General features: G+C 43.9%; 1 protein-coding gene across 1 annotated transcript in view; it reads left to right on the top strand.

Moving 5' to 3' along the window:
* The window catches only part of MREG (melanoregulin), a 45,262-nt gene extending 36,252 nt beyond the window's left edge, over positions 1 to 9,010 (top strand). Inside the window, exons 3-5 of the mRNA XM_038421934.2 lie at positions 3,346 to 3,436; positions 6,769 to 6,932; positions 7,306 to 9,010. Coding sequence (XP_038277862.1) covers positions 3,346 to 3,436; positions 6,769 to 6,932; positions 7,306 to 7,440 — 390 coding nt within the window. The 3' untranslated portion in view covers positions 7,441 to 9,010. The remainder of the gene's footprint in view (positions 1 to 3,345; positions 3,437 to 6,768; positions 6,933 to 7,305) is intronic.
* The last annotated feature ends 15,764 nt before the right edge of the window (positions 9,011 to 24,774 follow it).

Genomic DNA, 24,774 nt, shown 5'->3' with positions numbered 1-24,774 from the left:
AGTTTTGGGTTTTGTTTTTTTAACCTGGCATGAATTAAAACCAGTTTTGTTATTTTGGAGCAAATTTAAGCAAAAGCAGCCTTTAGGAAAAACCAGAACAAATATTTAAAGTGGTTTTTAATGCCTGCTTAAATTAAAAAAAAAAGGGGGGGGGAAGGGGGAAAAGGAAAAGCTAAATTAGCATTTACCTATTAGTAGTTACCTATTAAAAATGAGAAGTTTCTCTTGCAGACTTTCTGTGTAATTGTAGGAAAATTATCAACATAATGCATTTTACTGGCAAATCACTCTCCCTTCTTTAATTGATCCTGACATGCTCTATAATTTTAGTTAATGGCTCTTAAATTTCTGGAAATTAGGACATATAAAAATTACTCTAATTAAAATGGCATGTTAATGAACAAGATGTACACAAATGTGCAGGGAAAGGTACATTGTATACAGCTGTCTGTAACACTCTTTTTATTATAATGGTGAAATGGGATTAGAAAGTCAGGCATACAATACAGCTTTCTGATTGGCTGTTGGTGACATCTGTCTCCTCTGTCATGGTTAAACATATCTGATCTCACATATGTAATTTAACTGGTTTTGATTGTAATTAAATGTCCAGGTGTTTGCACATCGCCCTCCCCCGGCCCATTCCTTCTATAGATGGCTTTTTGCCTTTCTAAGTGAGGTGTCTGTTTTGTTTTTAGAGGAGGAAAGTGTGTGTATGGGGTGGTTATGGGGATTGGAGAGAAGCTGAACCATCATTGCTTAAACTTTCCAAAAGTCTTCACCCTGTGAGCAGAGGTCAGACTTGGAAATATACAGCCCAAAAGATGAACGTTATGAGTATTTATTTGAGCATAAGCTTTCGTACTACAGCTCACTGCATCCAATGAAATGGGCTGTAGCTCATGAAAGCTTATGCTCAAATAAATTTGTTAGTCTCTAAGGTGCCACAAGTCCTCCTTTTCTTTTTGCTGTTTCCATTGCCTAATACGGCTGCTACTCTGAAACCTGTCATAAGTTTACTAGGGATTTTTGACAGAGAGAATTAATACAAGTAGGAAAGTGATCTGAATTCAATTCCATTTTATGTATCAAAGGTCTGGATTACCAATTACTTAACCTGTGCAAATCCACAGACTACACAGGTGTTTGCATAATTGGAAGACAGTGGCCACAGGTCTTACTGAACTTTATTGTGCTGATTTGATAAGGTGAAAAGAATCCAGTTGGATTTTTAGACCCTAGGTTGAATTCACATAGGGCTGGTGGTTACTTGTAAACTGAGTACATTAAATGGGGAAATAATTAAGAGATTAAAAAGATTGACACCTGTCCACCCCTTCATGCCATTTTTACACAGGTTCTACTCTGCAAAATGGACTAACGTTCAGGTATACATTTAACATGTTTATATTAGTAATCACAGGTAGCAAAGGACAGAGTGTATTTTGGATGACCAGTTACTATATTAAATGGATACTTCAGTGTATAAGAGGTCCAACTCAACCCCAAATATACAACTGCATACTTGTATCAGAGGTCAGAACCGGGCCACATGCACTGTGGGAGTGCTGTGATTACTAGGGGAATCTTACTTTTGTTGCATTTCCTGACTGGTGTGTGCACAGTTGTGATGTTCTATAAATAAGTGTTGGCATTTAATCTCTGTAATGTCAATTGAAATACTAATGTCACTTTTACAGTTCCAGGGTCAAAAGTTTACTCAGGTGTGGGATACCAGATTAAAAGATTAGTACAAAATGACACTAAAAGCATGGATATTTTGTATTCCGCAGCACAACAAATTGCATAGTAACTCTAAATTAAATGGAAATTGCATCTGCAAACCCAGTTGTTCAGTCATTTTTAACTGTTAATAGACAACACTAGCTTGAAGACTAGTCCTCAGTACCAATAAGTCCTTGTAAAAATCAGCCATTTCTGACTTAAGCATGGACAAAACAAATATCTTGCTTTTTTGGCTATTTAAATAAGAGTGGGCCAGGTTATCTAAAGGGCTCAATTTCCATTGTTCTCTAAACACTTCTGAAAATCTTAATTTAGGTGTCTAAATAGGAGCTGAGCTCTTCTGCAAATCTGGCCCTGGCCTAATTGAAATGTGTCACTGGGTTATGCTCAAGCTTTAAAAATAAAACCACAAATTCTGTGGGTTGTGATCAGACATGGAAAATTGCAAGCAAAAGGTGCCATTTCTTTAGAAGTTAGAAGCCTGGGAAAATAAGTTGCAATGGAACGTCTGGTATAACTAGATAAGAGATCATCACAGGAACAGCTTTTTGTCTCTCTCCAAATTCCAGAAAAAGCTCTTTGATGGGAGATATATCTAGGGTTTCAGCTGGGCTTCAGACCAACTGAGTGGGAGTGGGAATGAACCAGTCCCCTCCAGCACACCTTGTTCTGCTTCCTAGGTTAGCATTGCAGAATCCAGGAGAGGGCTGGGCTCTGTTTCTAGATTATTCCCCTCTTTCTTTCCCCTGCCCAAAATGAGGAGTCCATTTTCAGCTATTGGACCCATAAATCATGGGTAAAGTTTTCAAAAATTATAGACTATATTCTGCAATACAGTACAACTTGAAGACAATGGAGTTTCTTAGGGATTATACCAGTGTAACTGAGGACAGAATATAGTCACAAGGAAATTTAAGTTTAACTAATGTTGAGTAGAGCTTGTCCATGTTTTGAAGAGATCAACCTAACTTCCATTGAAATAAATAGGAGTTAGGTCAGTGACTTCAGTGGGAAAAGAACTGGGTCCAAATCAGACCAGCTGAAATGTTCTAGTCCATTTGTTTTTGATGGGAAAAAATGGCCTTTTCTGGGGGTGGAGGAATGGAAGTGTTCTGGTTTTTCAACAGAAATAGAAGCGTTTTGTAGTTTTTAGCTTTCTGTTCTTGATTTAAAAAAAAACAACAACAACCTTGTTTCAGCATTTTTTCAGTGACAATACTTCACACTTTTCAGCCAGCTGTAGGTCCACTGCTATAGAAAGATGAGCACATATTTTAAAATGCAGTTACACTAAGCCTTGTGATTGGAACTTTAGTTAATTATGTTGATGCTTGAGCCAAACTCATGCCCATTCTCCCATAGATGTATTGACTCCAGTGGCAAGAAGGTTAAAATAGTAAAAAATTATTTTAATTGGTAAAGTAAGCAGCTATGGCCATAAATCCACATGGGGAACAGACCTGTGGAGTGAGACGTTACTCTGTCATAGACCTATGAATGTGGCTGGGTCGCTGGGAGTAGAAATCACTGGAAAAGAGCCAGGTGGGATGAGCCATACAGAGTGAAGAAGGCTGAATCTGTTCTCCCCTTGCCTTGCAGGAATGGCAAAAACTGAACTACGACATCTATACCTTGCGGCAAATCCGAAGGGAAGTGAGAAGCAGATGGAAACGTATTTTGGAAGAATTAGGTAAACTCAAGGTCATGGCTATTTTATTTGCAGCAGCACAGCTGTTCAGCAAAGGCTGTTACTGATGCCTTCATATCTTGGGGTAATCTCCCCTCTCCCCCGTTCTTTTGTTTTGCATAGATGCAAAATGACAGAGCCACCAAGGCTTCACTGAAGAGGGGTGCAGTTGGAAAGAGGTAGTGCAGAGGGACACTGGGTCCTTTCCCTCCTGCCTGCCGCACCGTGCAAAGCAGTGCCGTCCTATGGTTCTCTGCAGCAGCTCGTGGGTGGGCGGGCTTGGAGGAGGGGTCTGGCCACTGGCTCTTGTGACAAAGTTCCTCCTCTGCCTTGGTGGGTTTTGCACTCTCTGGCAGATTTGCTCGCCTCAGAGGTTCACGGCCGTCCTCCGTTTGGCTCCTTTTGTTAGTGGCACAAAGCTGCCGTTCGCTCAGCTAACCTCATCACTGGCCAGCATGGGGAAAAGGAGGAGAACAATCCCCACAGTCTCTGCTGGCCCACCTAATGGGTCAGGAGACAGGCCAGAGACCTTCCCCTCTGGTGGCACCCACAGTTCAGGTCAACTCCTCTTATATCAAATAGGGAGTTGGAGGAAATAGGGGGAACCCTGGCCAGCCCTCTATTCTGGGTTCCAGCCCAGAGCCCTGTGGATTGCAGCTGCGTGACAGCTACAACTCCCTGGGCTACTTCCCCATGACCTCCTCCCAACACTTTCTTTATCCTCACCACTGGACCTTCCTCCTGATGTCTGATAATGCTTGTACTTCTCAGTCCTCCAGCAGTACGCCTACTCACTCTCAGCTTCTTGCGCGCCTCTTGCTCCCAGCTCCTCGCATGCACCTCACTAACTGAAGTGAGGTCCTTTTTAAAACCAGGTGCCCTGATTAGCCTGCCTGTCCTAATTGATTCTGGTAGCTTCTTAATTGGCTCCAGGAGTCCTAATTAGCCTGCCTTAATTGGTTCCAGCAACTTCCTGATTGTTCTGGAACAGCCCATTATCTTACTGAGAGTAAAGGGATCTGCTTAATCTGGGGCTAATATATCTTCCTTTGATCACTCACCTGTAGCCCTCTGGCCTGACCCTGTCACACTCTGTAAACTCTGAGTGGGTCCACGAGTCAAAAAATTGCCTATGGTGGTTACACAGAGTGGCAGTAGGTGCTCCACCAGATAGGAAAGGGGGTGTCCCCTCTACTCTGCCACAACATGCATGGTGTTTGTCTATTTGACGCCTGCATCATGATGTGGTATACAGTATACTCCCATTTATCCCAACCCCTATTATCCAAACTGCCGTGTTATCCAGATCCATTCGCTGTCCACCCTGTTGAATGGCTCCTGTGGCAGAACCAGGAGCCCTCTGCAGCCTCTCTGGCACAGGAGTGAGCGAGCAGTGCCGTGACAGGTGAGCTGCAGAGGGCTCCTGGTGACACCCAGTACCTGCAGGTGCAGGGGAGGGCCAAGGATCTGCAGTCCTAGCAGAGTCCTGCCCAGGGGTCTCTGCTCCTTGTGCCTGCAGGAGTTGGATGTTACCCACCCTGTGGCAGTGCAGGGAGCCTCTGCAGTCCTGCTGACACGGGAGTGGGGCAGAGACCCCGGCCAGGATTGCAGAGGAGAAGGATGAGCCCCCAGTCCTGGGGGAGGCCACCCTGCTGCTGAATGTCTGGCTGGGTCCAGCCCCCTTGATTAACCAAATTCCTGATTATTCAAATAAAATCCCTGTCCCCAGGCTATTTGGACGATCGGGTCAGGGATTATCCTGTCTTTTTAAGAGCAAGGCAGCTCAAAATGAAAGAGCACTGATTTCTTTAAAACTATATTTTTCCCAAATCTCTTTTTCTGATGAAAGTGTTGTGAAATTATCCATTTTCCTCCTCTGGTTAATACCAGCCGATCTGAAGAACTGTAAAGCAATTTTAAATAGGGTTTAAATGAATAAAACTATTTGGCAATGCCCTTTTCTTTCCACTGCTTTGCCTAGTTGTCCTGGAAAGAGTTAAATCCACCTTGTGATCAAAACACATCTGGCTGGTCCTCTGGAGGAAACTGCAATGATATGTGGGGCCAGGGTCCCCATGGCCTTGTGTAGTTATTGACATCTGGGCAAGATAGATGCAAAATTCTGGCAGATCAGGAAGACAGTGATTTTGGACTGCTCACGTGGAAGTCTATCTCGGGCACAGGGGAACTGCATCCCTTGGGTGTCAGTTCCTGGGCTTTTTGCCTTTGCAAGGACATGACCACTAAGAGCAAAGGAATTTATTTTCCGAAACGTGATGATGGAGGGAATCTTATGCACTGGAACTGTGAATCATTGTTAACCTTTATCAACCAGACTAAGTTAGCTCCTACGTATCGCTTATTACAGAACCATAATGCCCTGGGGTCCTTGGATATAAAGTACTATACTCTAAAATCTATACTAGCACAACATCCTTTTCAAACACTACCACCCCTGTGATGTACAAGAAATTCTCTATCTTACAGACTGCGGTGGGGAAACATGAGACACAAAGCACATGATTTGATGGGCCTACACAAAGTCAATAACAAAACTAGATATAAACCCCCAGATCTCCTGACTCCCACTCCCATGCTTTAACCACAAGCCCAGACAGACTTTGCAGCATCATAAAAGTCCTACTGATAGTCTCACACTTCCTGGGGCCAGGGTTATGGGCAGATCATGAAGATTACATTCCAAGTCACTTTCTTCCCACAGATGCTTCTCTAATTAAAAAAACAAAACAAAACCATGCTGACTGTTTCAGTACCAAACAACCACCTGCATGTTTACTCTTGCAGAGTTGCTTTTCCCCTTCGGTTGGTTGGGGGGGGGGGGTTGGCCTGAGAGGTGCTGAATATGTTCAGTTCCATCAGCAGCTCTGGGACTTGCTGGATCATGAAAAGAGCAGGCCACCTAGCCTAGACTGAATGTATTCACTGTCTATGCACACAGGGAGCAGGCAAAGACTGAATCAGCACAAGTAAAGATGCCCCTTAATCAGGAAAGCACAATGCATGTGTTGCACTTTTAAATGTTATCTCACTGGTGGCCTCCTGTTCACCCTACAGCAAGGGTACACAGTGGATCCTGCTCAGAGGAAATGCTCGTTCATTTTATCCAAGTGTGTTTTATTTTTTCCTGTCATGGGGTATAAAATAGGAACACTAAAAGGCAAACACACAAGGCAGAGGGGGAATATATACCGAGCTGTCTACTAGCCGAGAGCTGGATTGGGTTGGTTGGTCCTTTGCAGTAATGTTATTGCCCACTTACATCCTGCCATGTTTTGTGCCTTTCATTTAAACTGGACTGATCATCTCTGTCCTAGGGTTTCAGAAGGAAGCAGACTCCCTGTTATCAGTGACTAAACTTAGCATCATCAGCGATTCTCAGAACATGAGCAAAGCCCGGGAGATCCTGTTAAAGATCTCTGAGGAGACAAACATTTTCCCAAACAGCTGGGAGCTCTCTGAGCGATACCTCTTTGTGGTGGTAGGTAGCTAAACATTCCTTTCTTATCTAACCCTCTCTGTCTCTGCTAATGAGGTCACAAAAGTGGCACGAGTAGTGAAATGCACAGGATCAAAGGCCCCATGTACCTCAGTCTCCCAGATATGACTGTTCAGTCCAAGATTGCACTGGTGGCCTGCTTGGGCACAAATAGAAACATGTCTGCACTATAGGCCATGAGCCTGATTCAGCTGAGAGTTACTCCAGTTTTATGCCATTATTTCTCTTGGAGACATGACACTGTGAAGGATGAGGCCTTATGTCTTTTCAAGCCTGTCTGAGAGGGCATTTTTGAATGGAAACTGTTGCAAAGTCAGGGATACCAGCAATTCTGATGACTCCATTATTTTGACAGGATCGTCTTATTGCACTGGACGCTGCTGATGAATTCTTTAAGATGGCCAGCATCGCCTACCCAAAGAGACCCAGGGCAGCGAAAGTGGAAGACAATCCGAAAGAAATGCAGCACGTCCTTGCTCCATTGCCCTGAAGAGACTGCTTGGGCAGGAGGTGTGCTGGATTTCCTTTCCCTCACGGGAGTTGGCTTACTCACTGAGGTTAGCCAAAGTGATGTGATTTCTTTCCTTCAGAGGACATGAGTGGATCCACAAGAGCAGAGTGCCCAAGTAAAATGACTTTATTGTGAGCAAGGAGCGCAAGGGTGGCACAATCAAAAAGATCCAGGGGAGCTAAGAGTGGGCCTTGCAGGGATGCCTCTCAGTGGAAAGGAGCAAGTGCTGCTATGAACCAGAGTTTTGCGGGTGGAAGAATATGAGAGACCAATGTCTGAGCAAGGACATTGGCATGTGTTTGGGGAGGAGGGAACCCACTGTACAAAGTGTTGCAAAGGCTGGGATGCCTCTAGTTAGAGCAGCATATAAAGTTCTATATTTCCGGTGGCTTCCAGTGGCATCTCATAACAGGATGTTCCCTACATTGTCCTTTGTAGTCAGGAGAACCTCTGAGAGACTCTTTATTTTAACCGCCTTTGACTAGAAACTTATTAAACCTCTCCCCATGGTGGTCTCATCCCTCGACCAAAATGGAGTGTATTGTGCATTATGTAAATGATACTTTATCTTCCCCAGTTCCCTCAGCAGCCAAGGTAAGACACATGGGGGCTGATCATACTAGGCAGTGGGAAGGTTCAATAGGCAGTGAGTGGGTGAGTAAGTCTGAGTGGATTTAGTTGCATGTGTCAAGAACTGCCCTTGTCCAATGATGCGGTAAGATTCTGATGCGGGTACAGGAAGAGAATATCCCTTCCCTTCTTATTTATTCAGGTCTGTAGCTACTCTTGCAAGTGGTGGCAGAAAATCAAATCCTATTCCTTCGGCTGGCATCTCCCCCCCGAGATTGAAAACTGGTTGTCCAGGACTGAGCTCTGTAACTCAAGCATGAAGCCAGTGAAGGATCCTGATTCCAAGCTTAGCTCCCAGTGAGATTCTCTTCTAAAGACTTGTTTTGCAAAGCACGTGTGATGCTGGGTTACGGAAACTTTTTCATTGGATCTTTGTAAACAAATCGGCCAAGACCTTCCAAAGTGATTAGTGATGTTGGGATGCCTCCATTCTTTGATACTCAACTTGACTCTTTAAGGCGTCTCTGGTTGGGCACCCAAAATCACTAGCTGCTTTTGGAAAACCTTGGTCGTCATAACTGCATTATTTTAAATGGGAAAAAAAGATGAGTGTATTGTGTAAAGTAGTATGCTGTTACAAAGCTTGTGACATGAGATTTTTAATAATGACCCTTTGTCATCTTGCTGTTTTATCTGGTAATAAGCAATAATTTTACAACATTGAATGTTAAGAATAAGTAAGAGTTCTTGTTCATCACTGGTTAATAGAACTGCTGCAGAGTGGCCAGCTGAGAGAGTTGGCTTCATTGGAGGCTTCCCAGGAAACAAAATAGCAAGTTAGAACTTTTATTTGTTTATACCTACAGTGTTAAAATATATATGAATTGTAAATGTTTGTCAATCTTCCTGGAAATTTTTTGTCAGTTCTGTACATTGATGAAACCTTACTTTAATAAACACAAAGTTCTGTGACAATCAGGCAAAGTTCTCATGTGAGGGAGTGTTTGCCTCTTCAGCGAGTCTTTTTCAACCAAAAAAAAAAAAAGGAATTTCCCTAACTGTGTGAGTGGCTGGGGGAATGCAGAGCATCTACTTCATGCACCTGTGCATGACACTCACAGTGTGTCTACACTAGAAATGCTACAGCGGTGCCGTTGGAATGCAGACACTTGCTACGGAGACGGAAGGAGTTCTTCTGTCACTGCAGTAAGTCTGCCTCTCTGAAAGGCAGCAGCTAAGTCAACCAAAGAGATCTTCACTCTGCAGCCTACACCATGGCTTAGGTCAGCTTAATTACTCAGCACAGGGCGTGACCGTTTTCACAGCCCTGAGCGATGTAATTTAAGCAAACCTAACTTTGTGTCCCTCGTGCAATTCAGCGGGAGTTCTGCCCTCCATAGGAAGTACAGCTGAGTTTTTCAAAGGACCCTGTGAGGATTAGGCACCCCAGCCACACTGGGATTTGGAAACCTCACTCAAACTCCTCTGAGAATTCTGCCCTATTGAGGAGGGGGCAGTTTAAAGTCACAAACAGCAGCTAGGGGCTAGATTCACAAAAGGCTTTAGGCATCTAACTGCCATTCTAGGAGTCTATATCTCAGAATCAGGCCTCTTTGGGGTTCAAAAGCCTCTGCTCAGCTGCTGTTGAATCCTATAGGTGCCTAAATTCGCTCAGCACCTATATTTTTTGCAGTAAAATTTCCCTAGGTGCCAATGTTTCTGCTTCTGGGCATGTGCACTGCAGCCCCACTTGAGGTGTCCAGACACCAAAGCCCCAGAGCGATGCAAAATGAGGGAAGATTGGCATTCCTCCACTTAACTTGCTTGTATGGCCCAATTCAGTAAGTGTGCTCAGAGCTCACCTACTGCATTGGGTCCCTGTAGATTTATAGGTTTTAGAGTAGCAGCCGTGTTAGTCTGTATTCGCAAAAAGAAAAGGAGTACTTGTGGCACCTTAGAGACTAACAAATTTATTAGAGCATAAGCTTTCGTGAGCTACAGCTCACTTCATCGGATGCATTTGGTGGAAAAAACAGAGGGGAGGTTTAATCACCAAATGCATCCGATGAAGTGAGCTGTAGCTCACGAAAGCTTATGCTCTAATAAATTTGTTAGTCTCTAAGGTGCCACAAGTACTCCTTTTCTTTTTGTAGATTTATAGACATGCAGGACCAGAAGGGATCTCAAAAAGTCTTCAAATTCAGCCACTTGGTGCTGAAGCAGGACCAAGTAAACCTAGAGCATCCCTGACAGGTGTTTGGCCAACCTGTTCTTAAAAACCTCCAATGATAGGGATTCTGAAGCCTATTCCAGAATTTAACCACACTTATAGTTAGTTAGTTTTTTCCTAATTTTCTTTTGCTGCAGATTAAGCCCATTATTACTTGTCATATCTTCAGTGCGCATAAGGAACAGTTGATCACCGTCCACATTATAACAGCCGTTTAAAGTATGTAAAGATTATCAGCTCCCCTCTCCCCCCCCCCGCCTTCTTTTCTCAAGGCTAAATGTTCCCAGTTTCTTTAACCTTTCCTCAGAGATCAGTTTTTCTAAACGTTATATCATTTTTCGTTGCTCTCCTTTGGCCTCTCTCCAATTTATTCACATCTTTCCTAAAGTGTGGCACCCAGAATTGGATCGAATACTCCAGCTGAGGTCTCCCCAGTGTTAAGTAGAGCGGGACGGTTACCTCCGATGTCTGACATACAACAACTCCTGTTAATACACGTCAGAATAATATTAGCCTTTTTTTTTCTTTCTGCAACTACATCCCACTGTTAACTCAGATTCAATTTGTGATCAACTATAACTCTCCCAGATCCTCTTCAGCAGTACTGCCACCTAGCCAGTTATTCCCCATTCTGTAGTTGTGCATTTGATTTTTTTTCCTTCCAAAGTGTAGTACTTTGCACTTGTCTTTGCTGAATTTCATCTGGTTGATTTTTTTTTCCAGACCAATTCTCTAGTTTGTCAAGATTGTCCTGAATTCTAATTCTGTTCTCCAAAGTGCTAGCAATCCCTTCCAGCCTGTGGTCATCCGCAGATTTTATAAGCATGCTGTCCACTCCATTATCCAAGTCATTAATGAAAATATTGATGAGTACTGCACCAGGAGAGACCCCCGTGGGATTCCACTAGACACCCTCCCGGTTACAGTGAGTCATTGATAACTACTGAGTTTGATCTTTCAGCCAGCTATGCGCTCACCTAATAGTAACTTCATCTAGACCATCTTTCCCTAGTTTGCTTAGGAGAATGTCATGTTGGACTGTGTCAAAAGCTGTACCAAAATCGAGACAGATCATGTCCACTGCTTCTCCCCATTCACTAGGCCAGTAATCCTGTCAAAGAAGGAAATTAGGTTGGTCTGGTATGATTTGTTCTTGACAAATCCATTTTGGCTATTCCTTTTCACCTAGTCTCTTTTCGGTGCTTACAAATGGATTGTTTAATAATTGGTTCCAGTATCTTTCCTGGTATCAAAGTTAGGCTGACTGGTCTATAATTCCCTGGGTCCAGTTTGTTCCCCTTTTTAAGGAGAGGTGGTGTTTACCCTTGTAGGTGATCTGACACAGCACTGGGGGTGATGGGGTGGGGGTGGAGAGGACTTTCCTCACAATTATTAGCTCAGTGCTTAGAATAGTTCCCTGGGAAGTGAAAGACCTCTGGGTCAATCCCTGCTCCACCTGAAGGGAGGGATCTGCTATCACCCAGTGCCCTTGAGCTGTGGGATATTCTGATGTGCTCTCTCATCTTCTCCCATTTGAAGCTGTTCCACTGTGGATAAATAATGGGGGGAAAAAATCACTGGTGCAGGGGGACTGGATCCTGGGTCCTCCCCCCACCGCCCAGGTGAGTGCACTAACTATCAGGCTACTGTGTCATTCTCATTACTTGCTCCTTCTCTGGCCCAATGATTCTTTCATGATTTAGCCACAATGCAATAGCTTTAACAGGAGTGTCGCCACGAGCCCTACATCAAAATATCCCATAGGCCGGAGAGGTGGCAGATCCCAGTTCAAATCCCTTCTCCCACTCATGCAGACGGGGCACTTGAACTGGGCTGAGTTATGAGAGAGGTGGTCCTCCTCCTCCAGGCTACAACAGCACCAGTATACCAAGAGGATTTGCAGCTGAGAATCCCAAGCAGAGAGCATTGCCTCCCTGCAGCCTGGACCTGGGCACTGAACTCCCTGAGAGGGCAGGGCTTAGGACACATCTCTCTCCTGAGCATCTTCCATTGGCTAGCTTAGGTGGAGAGCTACCTAGCCTGCTGGATTTTGTGAATCCCTTTCTGAGATTCCTCTCCCTTTCCATTCGCTGTACAGTTAGCCAAGGTGCCAAATGCAGGCTTCATAAATCACGGTGATTTTTCTAGGCACCTAAAAGGAAGGGGTGGTGACACTGAGCATCACCGCACCCAAGTTTCTTTAGGAATCTAGCCCCAGAGGTCTAACTGCCATTGATTTTTTTTCGATAGGAGTTAGGAGCCTATCTGCCATTTTGTGCCTCTGAAAATCTTCCCCTTTCTTATTGCATGTTGATCCATGCTTTAGATCTAGTACTTCCCCTCTGCAAGTATCATTTGATTATGTGGGGATCAAATGGTTCTAGAAATTGCACAGCAGAAAGACCATGAGGTGGAGGAACATGCTGGGGTTATTAAACCCTTCAAATGCTAGCCATGATAGAACTAGTGACTATTTCCATTTTGTAACAGGATTGGAAGTCACCAAATGGCACCACTGCAGATGGTTCTTTAGTTCTTTTGGATTATATGTGATTAGATCTGGCATGCGGGAGTGCTTAGTGTTAGCAGTGGTGCTGTTCCTTTCACCAGTAAAGTCTGCTGTCTACATTTCTTTTTATGTACAGTTCTTGGCTGTGACCAATCCCTGCCAGTTACAGCTACACTACAAATGAAATGGGGTATATCAAAAGAGGTACAGGACAAAACCAGTCGAAAAAAGGCAACAGCTAGAAATAAAGAGTTTGTGGGGGTCTAGCTGCGTAGATAAACAGCTATAACAGGTGATAGTTTTGTGGAGACAGCCACATTAGCAAGGACAGGAGTAGCAAAAATTTCAGCTTAGTAGAGTGGTGCTCTCATGTCTCCAATGGGAAGAAATATTGCCAGGTGATGGTCCAGTTTTATGTTAGTGCCCTAGTATGTACTATCCACAACCGTGTTTGAACAATGAAAGCTCTGCACATGCACCATCAAAAATAGGTTATCAAGGAGAACTGCTCAATTTGCAAGATATGGCATGTGAAAGAGAATGTGTAAAAACCACAAGGATGCAGAATGTCTAAATATCTGCTTTTGAAACCCAGAAGCCATCAGGGCTTGTTTTCAGAGTTACTAGGATCTTAGATGGAACCATATGGTAATATCCGTGCCAATGCCATCTCTAGTGCTGTTAAACCTGAAGCCTTCCAATGAAGTATCTGATACTGCTCTTCACTTACAGATAGGGAAATAGAGATGACGATTAAACTTCTAAATATTCCTGGTTATTTCTAGGTAAATTGCAATCTTTCAGATTTTAGATTTACTTTTAGATTCATCTGATGTAAACTTCCTTCATGTACAGGAGAGAGAAATGCAATTCTCAGAGAAAATGAACAAGACAAACATTAGTGCAGAAGAGATGCAGGGACTCTCTTAAAACAGAGTAGGAATAAAGAATGAGAAACAAAAAAAAAAACAAGACTAACTTACTATCCAGATTAAGCTTATTCTGAGCTCCAGTGTTGGAGGGGCCAGCTTGTATTTTCTCATGCTTTGATTCTCCGATTTGATCTGTAGTGTGAGACTGAGTTGGTGAGTCATTTCTGAGCAGAGTTTTTGCAAAATAGGTTGTGCATACAACTAAATCGGAATATTTACTCAGATGAGTGCTGTCCTGCTGGAGACTCATATCAAAGGCCTTCAGAGAAGCAGGATTCTCCACAACCTGACTCAGCGGACCTTGTTAAGGGTGCAAAACATCCCTGTACAGAGGGGACTGAAAGTGGTGAATGGCTGAATTTGAAAGTGTATGCGAGTGGTTCTTGAGCAGTGCACAGGCCTTGTGCTGGCCCTCTGAACAGGGATGAGTTTTACTCGACAAGCACCATGATTGCACAGTTCACTACCAATCAACCAAAACAATGAGGAGTCCTTGTGGCACCTTAGAGACTAACAAATTTATTTGGGTTAAGCTTTCGTGGGCTAGAACCCACCTCATCAGATGCCTGGAGTGGAAAACACAGGAGCAGGTATAAATACATGAAAAGATGGGAATTTAATCAATTGTCTCATTAGACTGACCTCACACTTGGTAAGGCAACTCCCATCTTTTCATGTATTTATACCTGCTCCTGTATTTTCCACTCCATGCATCTGATGAAGTGGGTTCTAGCCCACGAAAGCTTAGCCCAAATAAATTTGTTAGTCTCTAAGGTGCCACAAGGACTCCTCATTGTTTTGGCTGATAGAGACTAACACAGCTACCACTCTGAAACCTGTTACCAATCAGCCGGCATGTTTATGTCCCACCTCACCTCTGAACATCCCCCTCTCTTAAAACCTTGATTGCTAGAAAGCTGACTGAACACTAGATGCTGCTGTTGTCTCATCCACGCTATGCTGTGCTGATGGAATCCAAAGGCAATGCAAAGCAATAGAATTTTTCAGACCCCTTGTAGCATGCACAGGCTCTCTCCTTCTGTGTGCTAGAGCTGGCTTTCTGTTACCAATTGATTTTATTTTTAACATTTTCTCTCTGCTGGCATTTTCTAGATGGGCTCATCCCATCTCCCTTCCATTGCAAAGGATAGCAGGACCCCGTTGCTGCAGCTCCACCCTGCTTTTTCTGTAAATACCGTACCTTTCCCGGCCAGTGATACATGAACAAATTCTGGGGGTTGTAGATTGTTCCCTTTCCTAATCTTAGGGAGAGATTGGCTTTTTTTTTCTTTTTTCTTGTTTTACCCTCTTACCACCAATCCTTCCGTCTCATCATTTGAGCTGTTTTTAAATACTGTGTCTTTGGGTGTATTTGGCCCTTGAATAGGAAAATAACACGTCACATTGGCTTTGAATCCAGCTGGTACTTAAACAGGAAGAAAAAAGTGTTTTCCCCACCCCTTCAAATAAATAATGTTATGTTCCAGTTGGGTCGTTTTTCTTTTTCCAGGCAGCACTGGTAAGACGTAGACCCAATCTCCACCCTCTGGTACAACAACCTGGGTCGGGTTTTCAGTTGGTATAAATCGGAATAGCTCCACTGAGTTCCTCTGATTTACACCAGCAGACAAGCAGGCCATCAGTCTATTACCAACCCCTACGCCCGGTAACTCGCGCTATCTTGAGCACTAAATCAGACCTGTGCAAAAGTCTGGGCTCTTGCTGGACAAATGAGTTGGGTTGACATTGTGGAAGCAGTGCATTGTCTCAAAGTGACTATGATAGAGACATTAGGATGTAGTCCTTTGCAAATGTAATGTTAGACCTCACCTCTGCTCCATTTAGATCAACTGATTGAGAAAGAAAGGCACTGGAGCATGTGTGGTGAAGTGGGGAAAGAATCGTTGTCACAATATGAAATGGGAGCTCAGCTGCTACAAAGTAGTTCAGAGTATTTTTACCGACAGAGTGGCTTAAATGTGCACATGTGACTCACAGGTTCAAGAATGTGAAAAAGCTTTTTTGTTTTTTCTAGAGCACTGCAATTCCTTGGCTAGCTGCTGTAATAAGAATAGCCAGAAGGTGGCAGTGTAGGTGTTCTCTTAAGGGGAATAAAATAGGGGCGAGGGAGGTGATGGCCTGTAAAAGTGAGACTTGCACTATTATTTGCAATGGAGCGACATAAGCACCATCTGAAATTAATTCTAACGAATAATGGGAATGGACCGTGTAGGAGAAAATGGTTTTTTCTTTTTATAAGTGCTATAAAAATGAAAATGTCAATTTTGAACGAGTCCGTTTCATCAGTTTCTAGTATTAGGAACTACAGCAGGTTGTGTACTACTCTCTCTCTCTCTCTTTGGGGGAGAAAGTTGTGCTTTTCGAATATAATGAAGACTAGTAGACTGAGTCACTTACAAAATAAGTCTCCACAAGCATTGATCTGAGTAAGAACGGTGACCTTGCTTTGATGCCACTCACCACCCTTTTCATGCATTTCCAATGAACGTTTTTCCACAGGGTTTCTTTGCAAGAACATTTGGAGAGTGAAAGTCTTATAAACACATTCATGTCAGAAGCAGGGCAGCAGCCATAATGAAATCTAATTGTCCTTCTGTCTTTAAAAGATCAGTAACCGAAAGAGCTGACTTATTATTTAGATTTAAAAATAACAAAAACCTATCCAAGGCTCTAGGTACCCTAACCTCGTTATTAACATAAATGGATTTAGATGATCAAACATCATGACTAAAGAATAGTCAAAGAGAGAATCAAAGTGTCTAGTTTGAGAATGATCAACAGGATGAAATATTTTCATGTCAGGTGTGCATTAAACAACTTTGAGTGACAAATACATTTAGAAAAATCAAAAAGAAAAGGAGTACTTGTGGCACCTTAGAGACTAACAAATTTATTTGAGCATAAGCTTTCATGAGCTACAGCAAGTCTGTTTTCAGATCATTCATAAAGGTGGTGGTGGGGAATAAATTCACTGATGAAATGATTTACCACCAATCATTCACTATGCTCTAGTTAAAAGAAAAGGAGTACTTGTGGCACCTTAGAGACTAACAAATTTATTAGAGCATAAGCTTTCGTGAGCTACAGCTCACTTCATCGGATGCATCCGATGAAGTGAGCTGTAGCTCACGAAAGCTTATGCTCTAATAAATTTGTTAGTCTCTAAGGTGCCACAAGTACTCCTTTTCTTTTTGCGAATACAGACTAACACGGCTGCTACTCTGAAACCTATGCTCTAGTTATACAGTCTAACACCTACTACGGAAGTCATTGGGATACTTTCCATTGGGTTGGATCTTACAGCTATACAAAAGACAATGGATGAAATCCTGGACCCATTAAAGTCAATGGCAAAACTCCCTAGAACTGGGCCCGAGCCCTGATTCTGCAAAGACCCATGCAGATGCTTCGCTTTTACATACCATAAGAAGCAGTGGTGCCCCACAGCCGTACACAGGTTATGCACGGTGTGTATCACTGGTGCTGGCTGCCCCGCAGCTTTCTGTCGGGGGTGTTGTGACCTGGTGCATGGGGGTCACATCACTGCTCAGGTTTGGTGTTGTGGCCCCTGCATCATGACCGAGAGGAACCGCAAGGCCAAAACTGAGTGAGTGCACCAGCTTACAATACCATTGGCTCAGTTTTGGCCCCTTTACTATCATGACACAGGGGCCTGCCTGGTCTCTCCCTGCTTCCCGCAGCCCAAATCCCTTCTCAGGGAGGGGGAGAGACACTGCATCAGGGTGGACTGGCCTGGAAGGCAAAGTCTGAGCATGGTGCAAACTCAGTAGGTGAGGCGCTGGGGCCAGTGGCTGCAGCGGGGATGGCTCCACATGGATTAGGTGGTGTGTACCGAGGGCTGCCTTGCTAAGAAGTCATGTTGATTTCAATGGGACTATTCACAGTGCACAAAGTTGAGCATGTTCACAAGTCTTTGCAGGATGAGGAACTAATTCTCTTTCCCCTGCCTCTGCCCTGAATTATTCCCTCCCATCCCTTGCTTATATCCTGCCACCCAAACCGCCCCATCTCTTATGGGTGTGAGACAGTTAATCAGCAAGTGTCTCAAGGTCCATTGCCTCTCCCAATCTCTGTGTCTCTTCCCACAAAGTCTCAAGTGGATGCAGCAGCTGCTCCTGGAGTAAGGCACTCTCTGGGGAGCAGGATGACTGGTGTCTGAGATTCCCAGGTTTTCCCTAGACATAGAATAAAATGTAAGGATGTAGCCATGTGAATAATAGTCAGCAAACGTTCACTTTTAAGAACTTCTTTTGCAACTAAGAAAGGCACAGGTTTAACTAATCACTGGGGGCTCAATCCATTGTCCATCAAAATCAATGGAAACACCCACAGAAGTCAACACTAGTTTTTCCATTGAAGTCCCTGGGCATTAGATTAAGCTGGAATCTGGAATTTGGAAGGGGAATATTCCCCCGGACACACTGACCGGGATCAGTTCTTTTTCTGGTAGGTATCACTCAGAAGGATCACTCTCTCACTGTCCTGTGTTTGCAATGGATGGAGGTTGGTGACAGTGTCTTTCTCAGTGTTGCTTTCTGTGATTCTCTTTTTCTACAGGTCCATTTATTGCGCATTTATGATTAAATACCATTGATATCCTAACATCAGAGAATGTTCTTTAAAGAAAATCAACAGATGAGACAGGGAAAGCTAGGGAGGTGCTAGAATCTCCATCCGTAAAGGTTTTTAAGGCCCGGCTTGACAAAGTCCTGGCTGGCATGATTTAGTTGGGGTTGGTCCTGCTTTGAGCAGGGGGTTGGATTAGATGACCTCCTGAGGTCTCTTTCAACTCCTAATCTTTTATGATTCTATGAAAGCTGATAGTTTTGACCTTGTAAACAGTATCTGTAGCGGGTTTGTTTGTGCCTTAGGTCTCTACTGCTGCTGCTCACCTGCAAGTATGAAAGTTAAAACTGCAGGCTCCTAATTTCCTCTGAATACACAATGGGACAAAATCTGGCAATCATTTCAGCTAAAGTTTTTTTATGGTGGGAGCAGTGAACTAGGAATAACCAACAAATCAATGTGAATTTCTCTTACAAAGTCATGAAAACCTTCAGTTCACAGAGCTTCTTGGGTTTATCATCTTTATTTACTAACATCCAGCACCCTGAACACTTGTGTTTTTCACCTGTTTCTTTCTCCAAAATCTAGTGGTGTGGGTGGGATAACTAAGTATTAGCTCAATGGAAGCTGGCTCAGGCTTTCTGTGCATTTCTGGGATGTGTTCTTGATGCAATAAGATCCTGCTCCTGAGAGGTGGTGAGCACCTGGAAACCGCTGGTCCTTCAGGACTTTTTTGTATCAGTGGAACTGGGGATGCTCAACACCTTCCAACAGGGCTAAGCACTCTGTTTACTCTAAAAGAGAGTAGAATAAGGTAGGGACTGAAACCTTCTTGTTTTAGCCTTTCTTTCAATTTATTCTGGCACCAAACTGCCTCTCTGTTTTGTGAAAAGTAATGAGTCATGTCCTCGGTTGGTGTACATTGACTAATCTTTACTGAAATCAATAGTGCTATGCTGATTTGCACCCACTCAGGATCTAGCCCAAAATATTGTATTTACATAGGTCTAGATGCTTAAAAGTATTTAGCCACCTAATTCCCACTGATTTTAATGGGACAGGATCTGGGCCACAGTATCTTTCCTCCTGAAAGATCCCCAGGATGGTTTACATCCTTTAATTATACACATTTAAATTCTTTGAACAGTGAAGTGCAGAGACCTCTACCATGGCAGCTGTGTAACAGTTCTCAGTAGGTCTACACTAGGTAGAAGTGAAGTGCATCTGCTTTGATCCTCAGCGGTAAGAATTCAACAAATCAGGTGGAGGGATCACAGGTGTTCTTAGCTGTCAACATTTTAGTTCTGTGGAAATTTTTACAGCAGTTAGAGAGTTTTTAAATGTCTTTCCTGCTGCTTGGAAAGGCAGGAGTGTTTATACTGACAGTTCATCTCTACAGCTGGTTCACCTGGCCTATTTCAGCAGCTCGCCCTAACAAAGCACAAATGGGATGTCCATCATCATATCAAATCCACCTATGGGAGAGGACCAATTTTAGGCAATAGAGTTTTTGGCTTTAATTTAGTTTCATTCTTCTTTAATGCTATCACTATTCACAAAGAGAGAACGAATACCATGCCACATTGAAGTTAATTAGAAATCTGATAAACAGAATTTTGGAAAAAAAATTGACCAAAAAGGGTCACATTTTTCATGGAAAGTGTTCCCATTTTTCAATCAGGTCTAGGTAATAATGATCAAGTTTAGCGAGTACACTAGAACTTAAGCTCTTGCTAAAAGTGCCAGGAGGTCTTCAATACCCATGAATTGTCAGTGTTATAGAGGGGGAAACGGATATTTTCTGTAGAATGACCTTGATTTTAGACTGAGGGCCTGATCCAGTTCCCAGTGAAATCAGTGGGGGCCTTTCCATTGATTTAATGGCAGTGGGATCAGGCCTTAAGAGAACAACAAAACAAGAAAGGCCCAAGGTCTCCTCCCTGAAGCAGATAGGGTGCCTCCTTTGTGCTGAGCTCAGCTTTGGCAATACAAATGGCTGCAGAACTGTACCCGCTGTGAGAATGAGGATAAATTTAAAGGCACAGTACAAAATGTGCCGTAGCTTCATGTTCCACAGTCAGGCCCATTGGACTTACATCTTGGAAAAACAAATTAAAGTAACCAGGTTTTTAGACTCACTTCTCAGAATGGGACTTAGTCATCTAAGTCACTTAGACCATGCAACGCTGAATGAAGCCAGGCCTAAATATTTTTTAAAACCTGGGCCTTGGTGAGGACTAGCTAGACCAGCAATACCCTCTTTGCTTTACTCTATTGTTTCCCTCTGTTTAGGAAAAAAACCCGGGACATCCAGAACCCAAAATACCCCCAGGTTGTGAAACTGAACTACAAATGCCAGCCAAACTCCCTCAGTCAAGGGAGCGGCTATGATTTCTGCCATTTCATGGGGTTGCTTCTCCCAACATACAATACCAGCTCTTCCATAGGCTTCTCTGCACTGAGTCTCAGCCAACTAACTTTCACCCCTCTCAAATCCTCCATTCCCCCTCTTGGTCTGACAGACCTGGGATTTATTGAGTCTCACAAAACAATTCAAGGCTTATCTATTGTCCCAGGTGTTCTTTGGGGACAGTGGGCTTGAGTGGGGTCTTAGGGTGTTATTTGTAGTGGGTTAGGTGGGTTTTTTGTGTCGCTTTTGATCCATTTATAATTGTGTGTGTGTTTTATTAAGTGTCTCAGGTACCTAGCTGCCCACATGGAACTGTTGAGGGCAAGAAAGAAGGGTCTTGTGGTTAAAGAATGGAACAGGGACTCTGCAGAACTCCTAACTCGAGACCCCATGTGGTCTTAACCAGCTTCTATAGGTGGCATTTTCAAGTGCTCCCTACCCACAATCGGGGGCAGATTTCCAAAAGAGCTTAACACTAGGCCATTTATTTTTTGAAAATCTGGCCCTTAATCTCTCTGTGCCCCAGTTCTCCATCTGTAAAATGGGCCTTATATTTCACAGTGAGGCTGCAAAGATAGAGTCATGAATGTCTGTGTACCACAGAGATAGTACAGGGATGGGGGCCAGCTGAATATCTCAATCGATTGGGCATCTAGCAGGAGAGTCTCATGTTCGTCATTCCCATAATTGGGAATGGAATCAATCTGAGACCCCATAGGGATCAGAAGAAGTTGGCTGGGAACCTGTGCATGGTACCAATGGGTAGACGTATGGCGCTCTCTGCCTTTTTCTGCCTTTGCATTCATCGTCTCCTGTTGAACTGCACGTTATTCGCTTATGAGAGAAATGACCCTATGAAACACATTTATTCACATTTGTTTTCAACCCGTGTTCTCCCAGGGAGGAATTTCATCCCTTACCTGGCTGGTTCCCAGTCCCCAGTGGTGGAGGAGCTATTTATAGTCGTAACTGCACTCCCACAGGTCGACTGGTGAAGGAAAGAAAATCCTGCCTCATCTCTTGTCTCTGCTGCACCTTGTTTGTACCTCAGATGCAGACAGCTAGGGGCCAGACTCGACAGCGGGTCCGAGGCAGGGGAAAGGAAGAACTATGCTGGAAAACCAGACCCCCCGGCCAGAACAAGGAGACTACCTTAAAATGGATATGCCAGTTAACAAATCAGACAGGTGGCAGCCATGCCAACATCTGGAGCTGCACCCATTTTCACCAGGTGAGGCCCCAAGCTTTGCTATTCAATCAGGAGAGAAAGCAGAGCCAACTGCAAAGAGAAACACAAATGGGATGGTACTTGAAAGCCATTTATCGAAATAACCGTTCAGTCCCCGCCCCTAGCCTCCCTTATCTCAGGCATATCTGATTTCGACCAGACAGACATGCCTGATGTACCGTTCTGGGGGCACTTGCTTGGGTTCTCCTGCAGCATATCCCCTGCCTTTCATTTCCAAATCAGGAGAGAATTTAGTCCCTGTTCTCTCCAGCTCATCACCTGACTGGTGCAAAATGTATTTACAGTGGCCCTGCTTTTCAAACGTCTACGCAAATAGGGGAGAGAGAAAACCTGGCAGCCTCTTGTGACCTGCCTGAGAGAGAGACACGCACACACACAAAATCAGACTCTACATCGTGTACAACCCCAGGAAATGAAGGCATCCCATACCAACGCAGCCTGAAGCCAATCACAATGAAATAAAGGAGCTTTCTGTCTACGCACTCGTGTGTGTCTGAGGAGTCAATACGTGGTTAAGTGTTGGATTTTATGAATTACACAGGTGATGTTTTTTGTGAGATCAAGATGACACACTCCAGCTGTCTGCACTGAGCAAGAGTGCAGTCAGGATAAACAGCGGAGCCAGCTCCTTCAAGCCACTGCTCTGATTACTCAATGTTTTCCTCTTGTCTCCAGACACCACTTCTCATAAATCCCTTTGCTGTTCAAATTTGGAGCAGAGCTGGAGGGTTTAAACAAATTTGTTCAGTGGTGCTCCCTGCTTCCACGCTAACAAGGATCACTTGAAACAAACTGGGAGGTGCCCTGATTCTGTGCAAGCAAAGCAGCCTTACACGGGACATCACAGACAAGCTTTCAAAGGGAGGATTTGTTTAGGGAGCACATGTTTCAACTGGCTCCATAGATACCGAATATGCAATTACTAGGCAACCTTGAGACAGGCGGGAGGGACCGCAGGCCCTGGGTTACCACAAGGTGAATACCATACATGTGTTGCCTTGGTTGGCAGTTGGGGGAGATGAAATTGCTGTGTGATCTCCATTTTGTGTTCATTCTGGCTTATCAGAACAACCATGTTTACAGTGCTGATTTCACTCAGAAGCATTGCTGTCAGCACCAGTTCATTGGCCGCAAATCTGTCAGTAAAGACTCAGTGGTGGATGAAAGTCTGACAAAGCAGAGAAGATTATATAGAACCCATGTAAAAGCGCCCCCATTAATCCCAATACTCCTGAAATACGTATACCAACAGCATCACCCTTGCGTCCTACCTCCTATGTCCCAAAAAGCGGTTTGGAGGCCTCGGGTTTCTGATGTGTCAGGGTGACGCTTTAATCCATCCCTGTTTTGCACAGACAGAGAATTCTTGACTGTACAAAGAGCCTTGAAGATACATCAGTGAAAAAGAAGAGATATTTCATCAGAGCTGAATCCTAATTTGATTCACTACTAGAAATTTAATCATTAGAAATAATTCAAATGTTGAACACACTGGGAGGATACCAGGGGTTCCTGAAGGTGCTTTACTACTAATCAGGTAAATTGTCCAGAGAAATTACAGCCAATGGGTTAGCCATAAACCAAGTTCTTTGATTATTAGTTGTGTGATTGGTCTCCTAAGTCACTTCTGAGAAAGAGCGAAGGGCTATATTTGTGGCCCTTTGCCCTTTAGTGAGGTGGTTCATAGGACAGTTGTCCCCAGATGCTGTAGTCTCTGTGTCCTTGTCTAACCACCCTCTAGACACCTTGCTCCATGGTTTGGGGCTGGGGTAGAGTCAAAGTGTTTCCTTTCCTTTCCTAAAATCCCCACTCCTGCCTCCCTCTCCTTCTCATGCTGAGTGAATGACAACTCAGTTTGCTAAAGCCCGGCCTACATTAAGGAGGTTTGCACCAATGTAGCTACATTGGTGTACGCACTATGCTGTTGTAACCCCCACTTTTTACCACGACTGTGTATCTACGTTGGGGTTGGCACCAGTATAAGTGATTACATTTCTGTAATGTACACAGGGCCTGCAAGTTTAAATCTCTGACTCTCACAGAGCTAGTCATTCCCTGCTTCCTAATAGCTAACCCTCTTGCTTCCAAACGAATGTCAGTGGAGCGGGGGGTGGCGGGGGGGAGGACATGCCAACACTTCTGGCATGAATGGCCAGCATCGTGTATGACTACTTGTACTGGAATGACTTACAGAGCCTCTATGGAATATTCACACAGACACATATATGGTCATCTAAACAGACAACTGAAACAAAAGGGACACCAGTATGGTTGAATCAAACTGCAGGGTGGTTTTCGTGAGCACACTCATGAATAGAGTTCTCCATTATCATATAACAACATAGTCACCGCTCAGGTGAAATGGGGGCCTCTGCTTTGATCGGGGTGCTCAGTGCTGTATGTACTTTGTTGAAAGCTGCATGTAGCTAGCTAGGCCTGGCTGTAGCCATTTGAGGTATTTGAGGTAACGTATCAAGACACAAAAGGCAGTTCCAAGTGGTAATGAAGAAGTCCTAAAACCTGAAACATTTCGCCACCTTCAGAAGCAAGAGTCTGGATTTCTAGGAACCTCACTGTACAGGCTGTATTTTATCAACAGTTTGGATTACAGATGGCCGCATAGCAAATTAAAAAAGACACACAGGAACTGATAAAAAGCCCTTCACGTGTGGCAGTATGGGGTGCTGCCCTCCAAGAGATCTGGGATCCCGAAGTTTCATTAGTTAAGACCACCACCAGGAATAATAGTTCAGCCTCCATAGCCATACAGTTCTTGGCCTCTTTGCAGAGCTTCTCATTAAGGAT

This window comes from Dermochelys coriacea, chromosome 11 (assembly GCF_009764565.3).
Source record: "Dermochelys coriacea isolate rDerCor1 chromosome 11, rDerCor1.pri.v4, whole genome shotgun sequence".
NCBI classification, from domain to species: Eukaryota; Metazoa; Chordata; order Testudines; family Dermochelyidae; genus Dermochelys; species Dermochelys coriacea.
The sequence above is the reverse complement of the archived record's forward strand: the minus strand, read 5'-3'. Positions and strand labels throughout refer to the sequence as shown.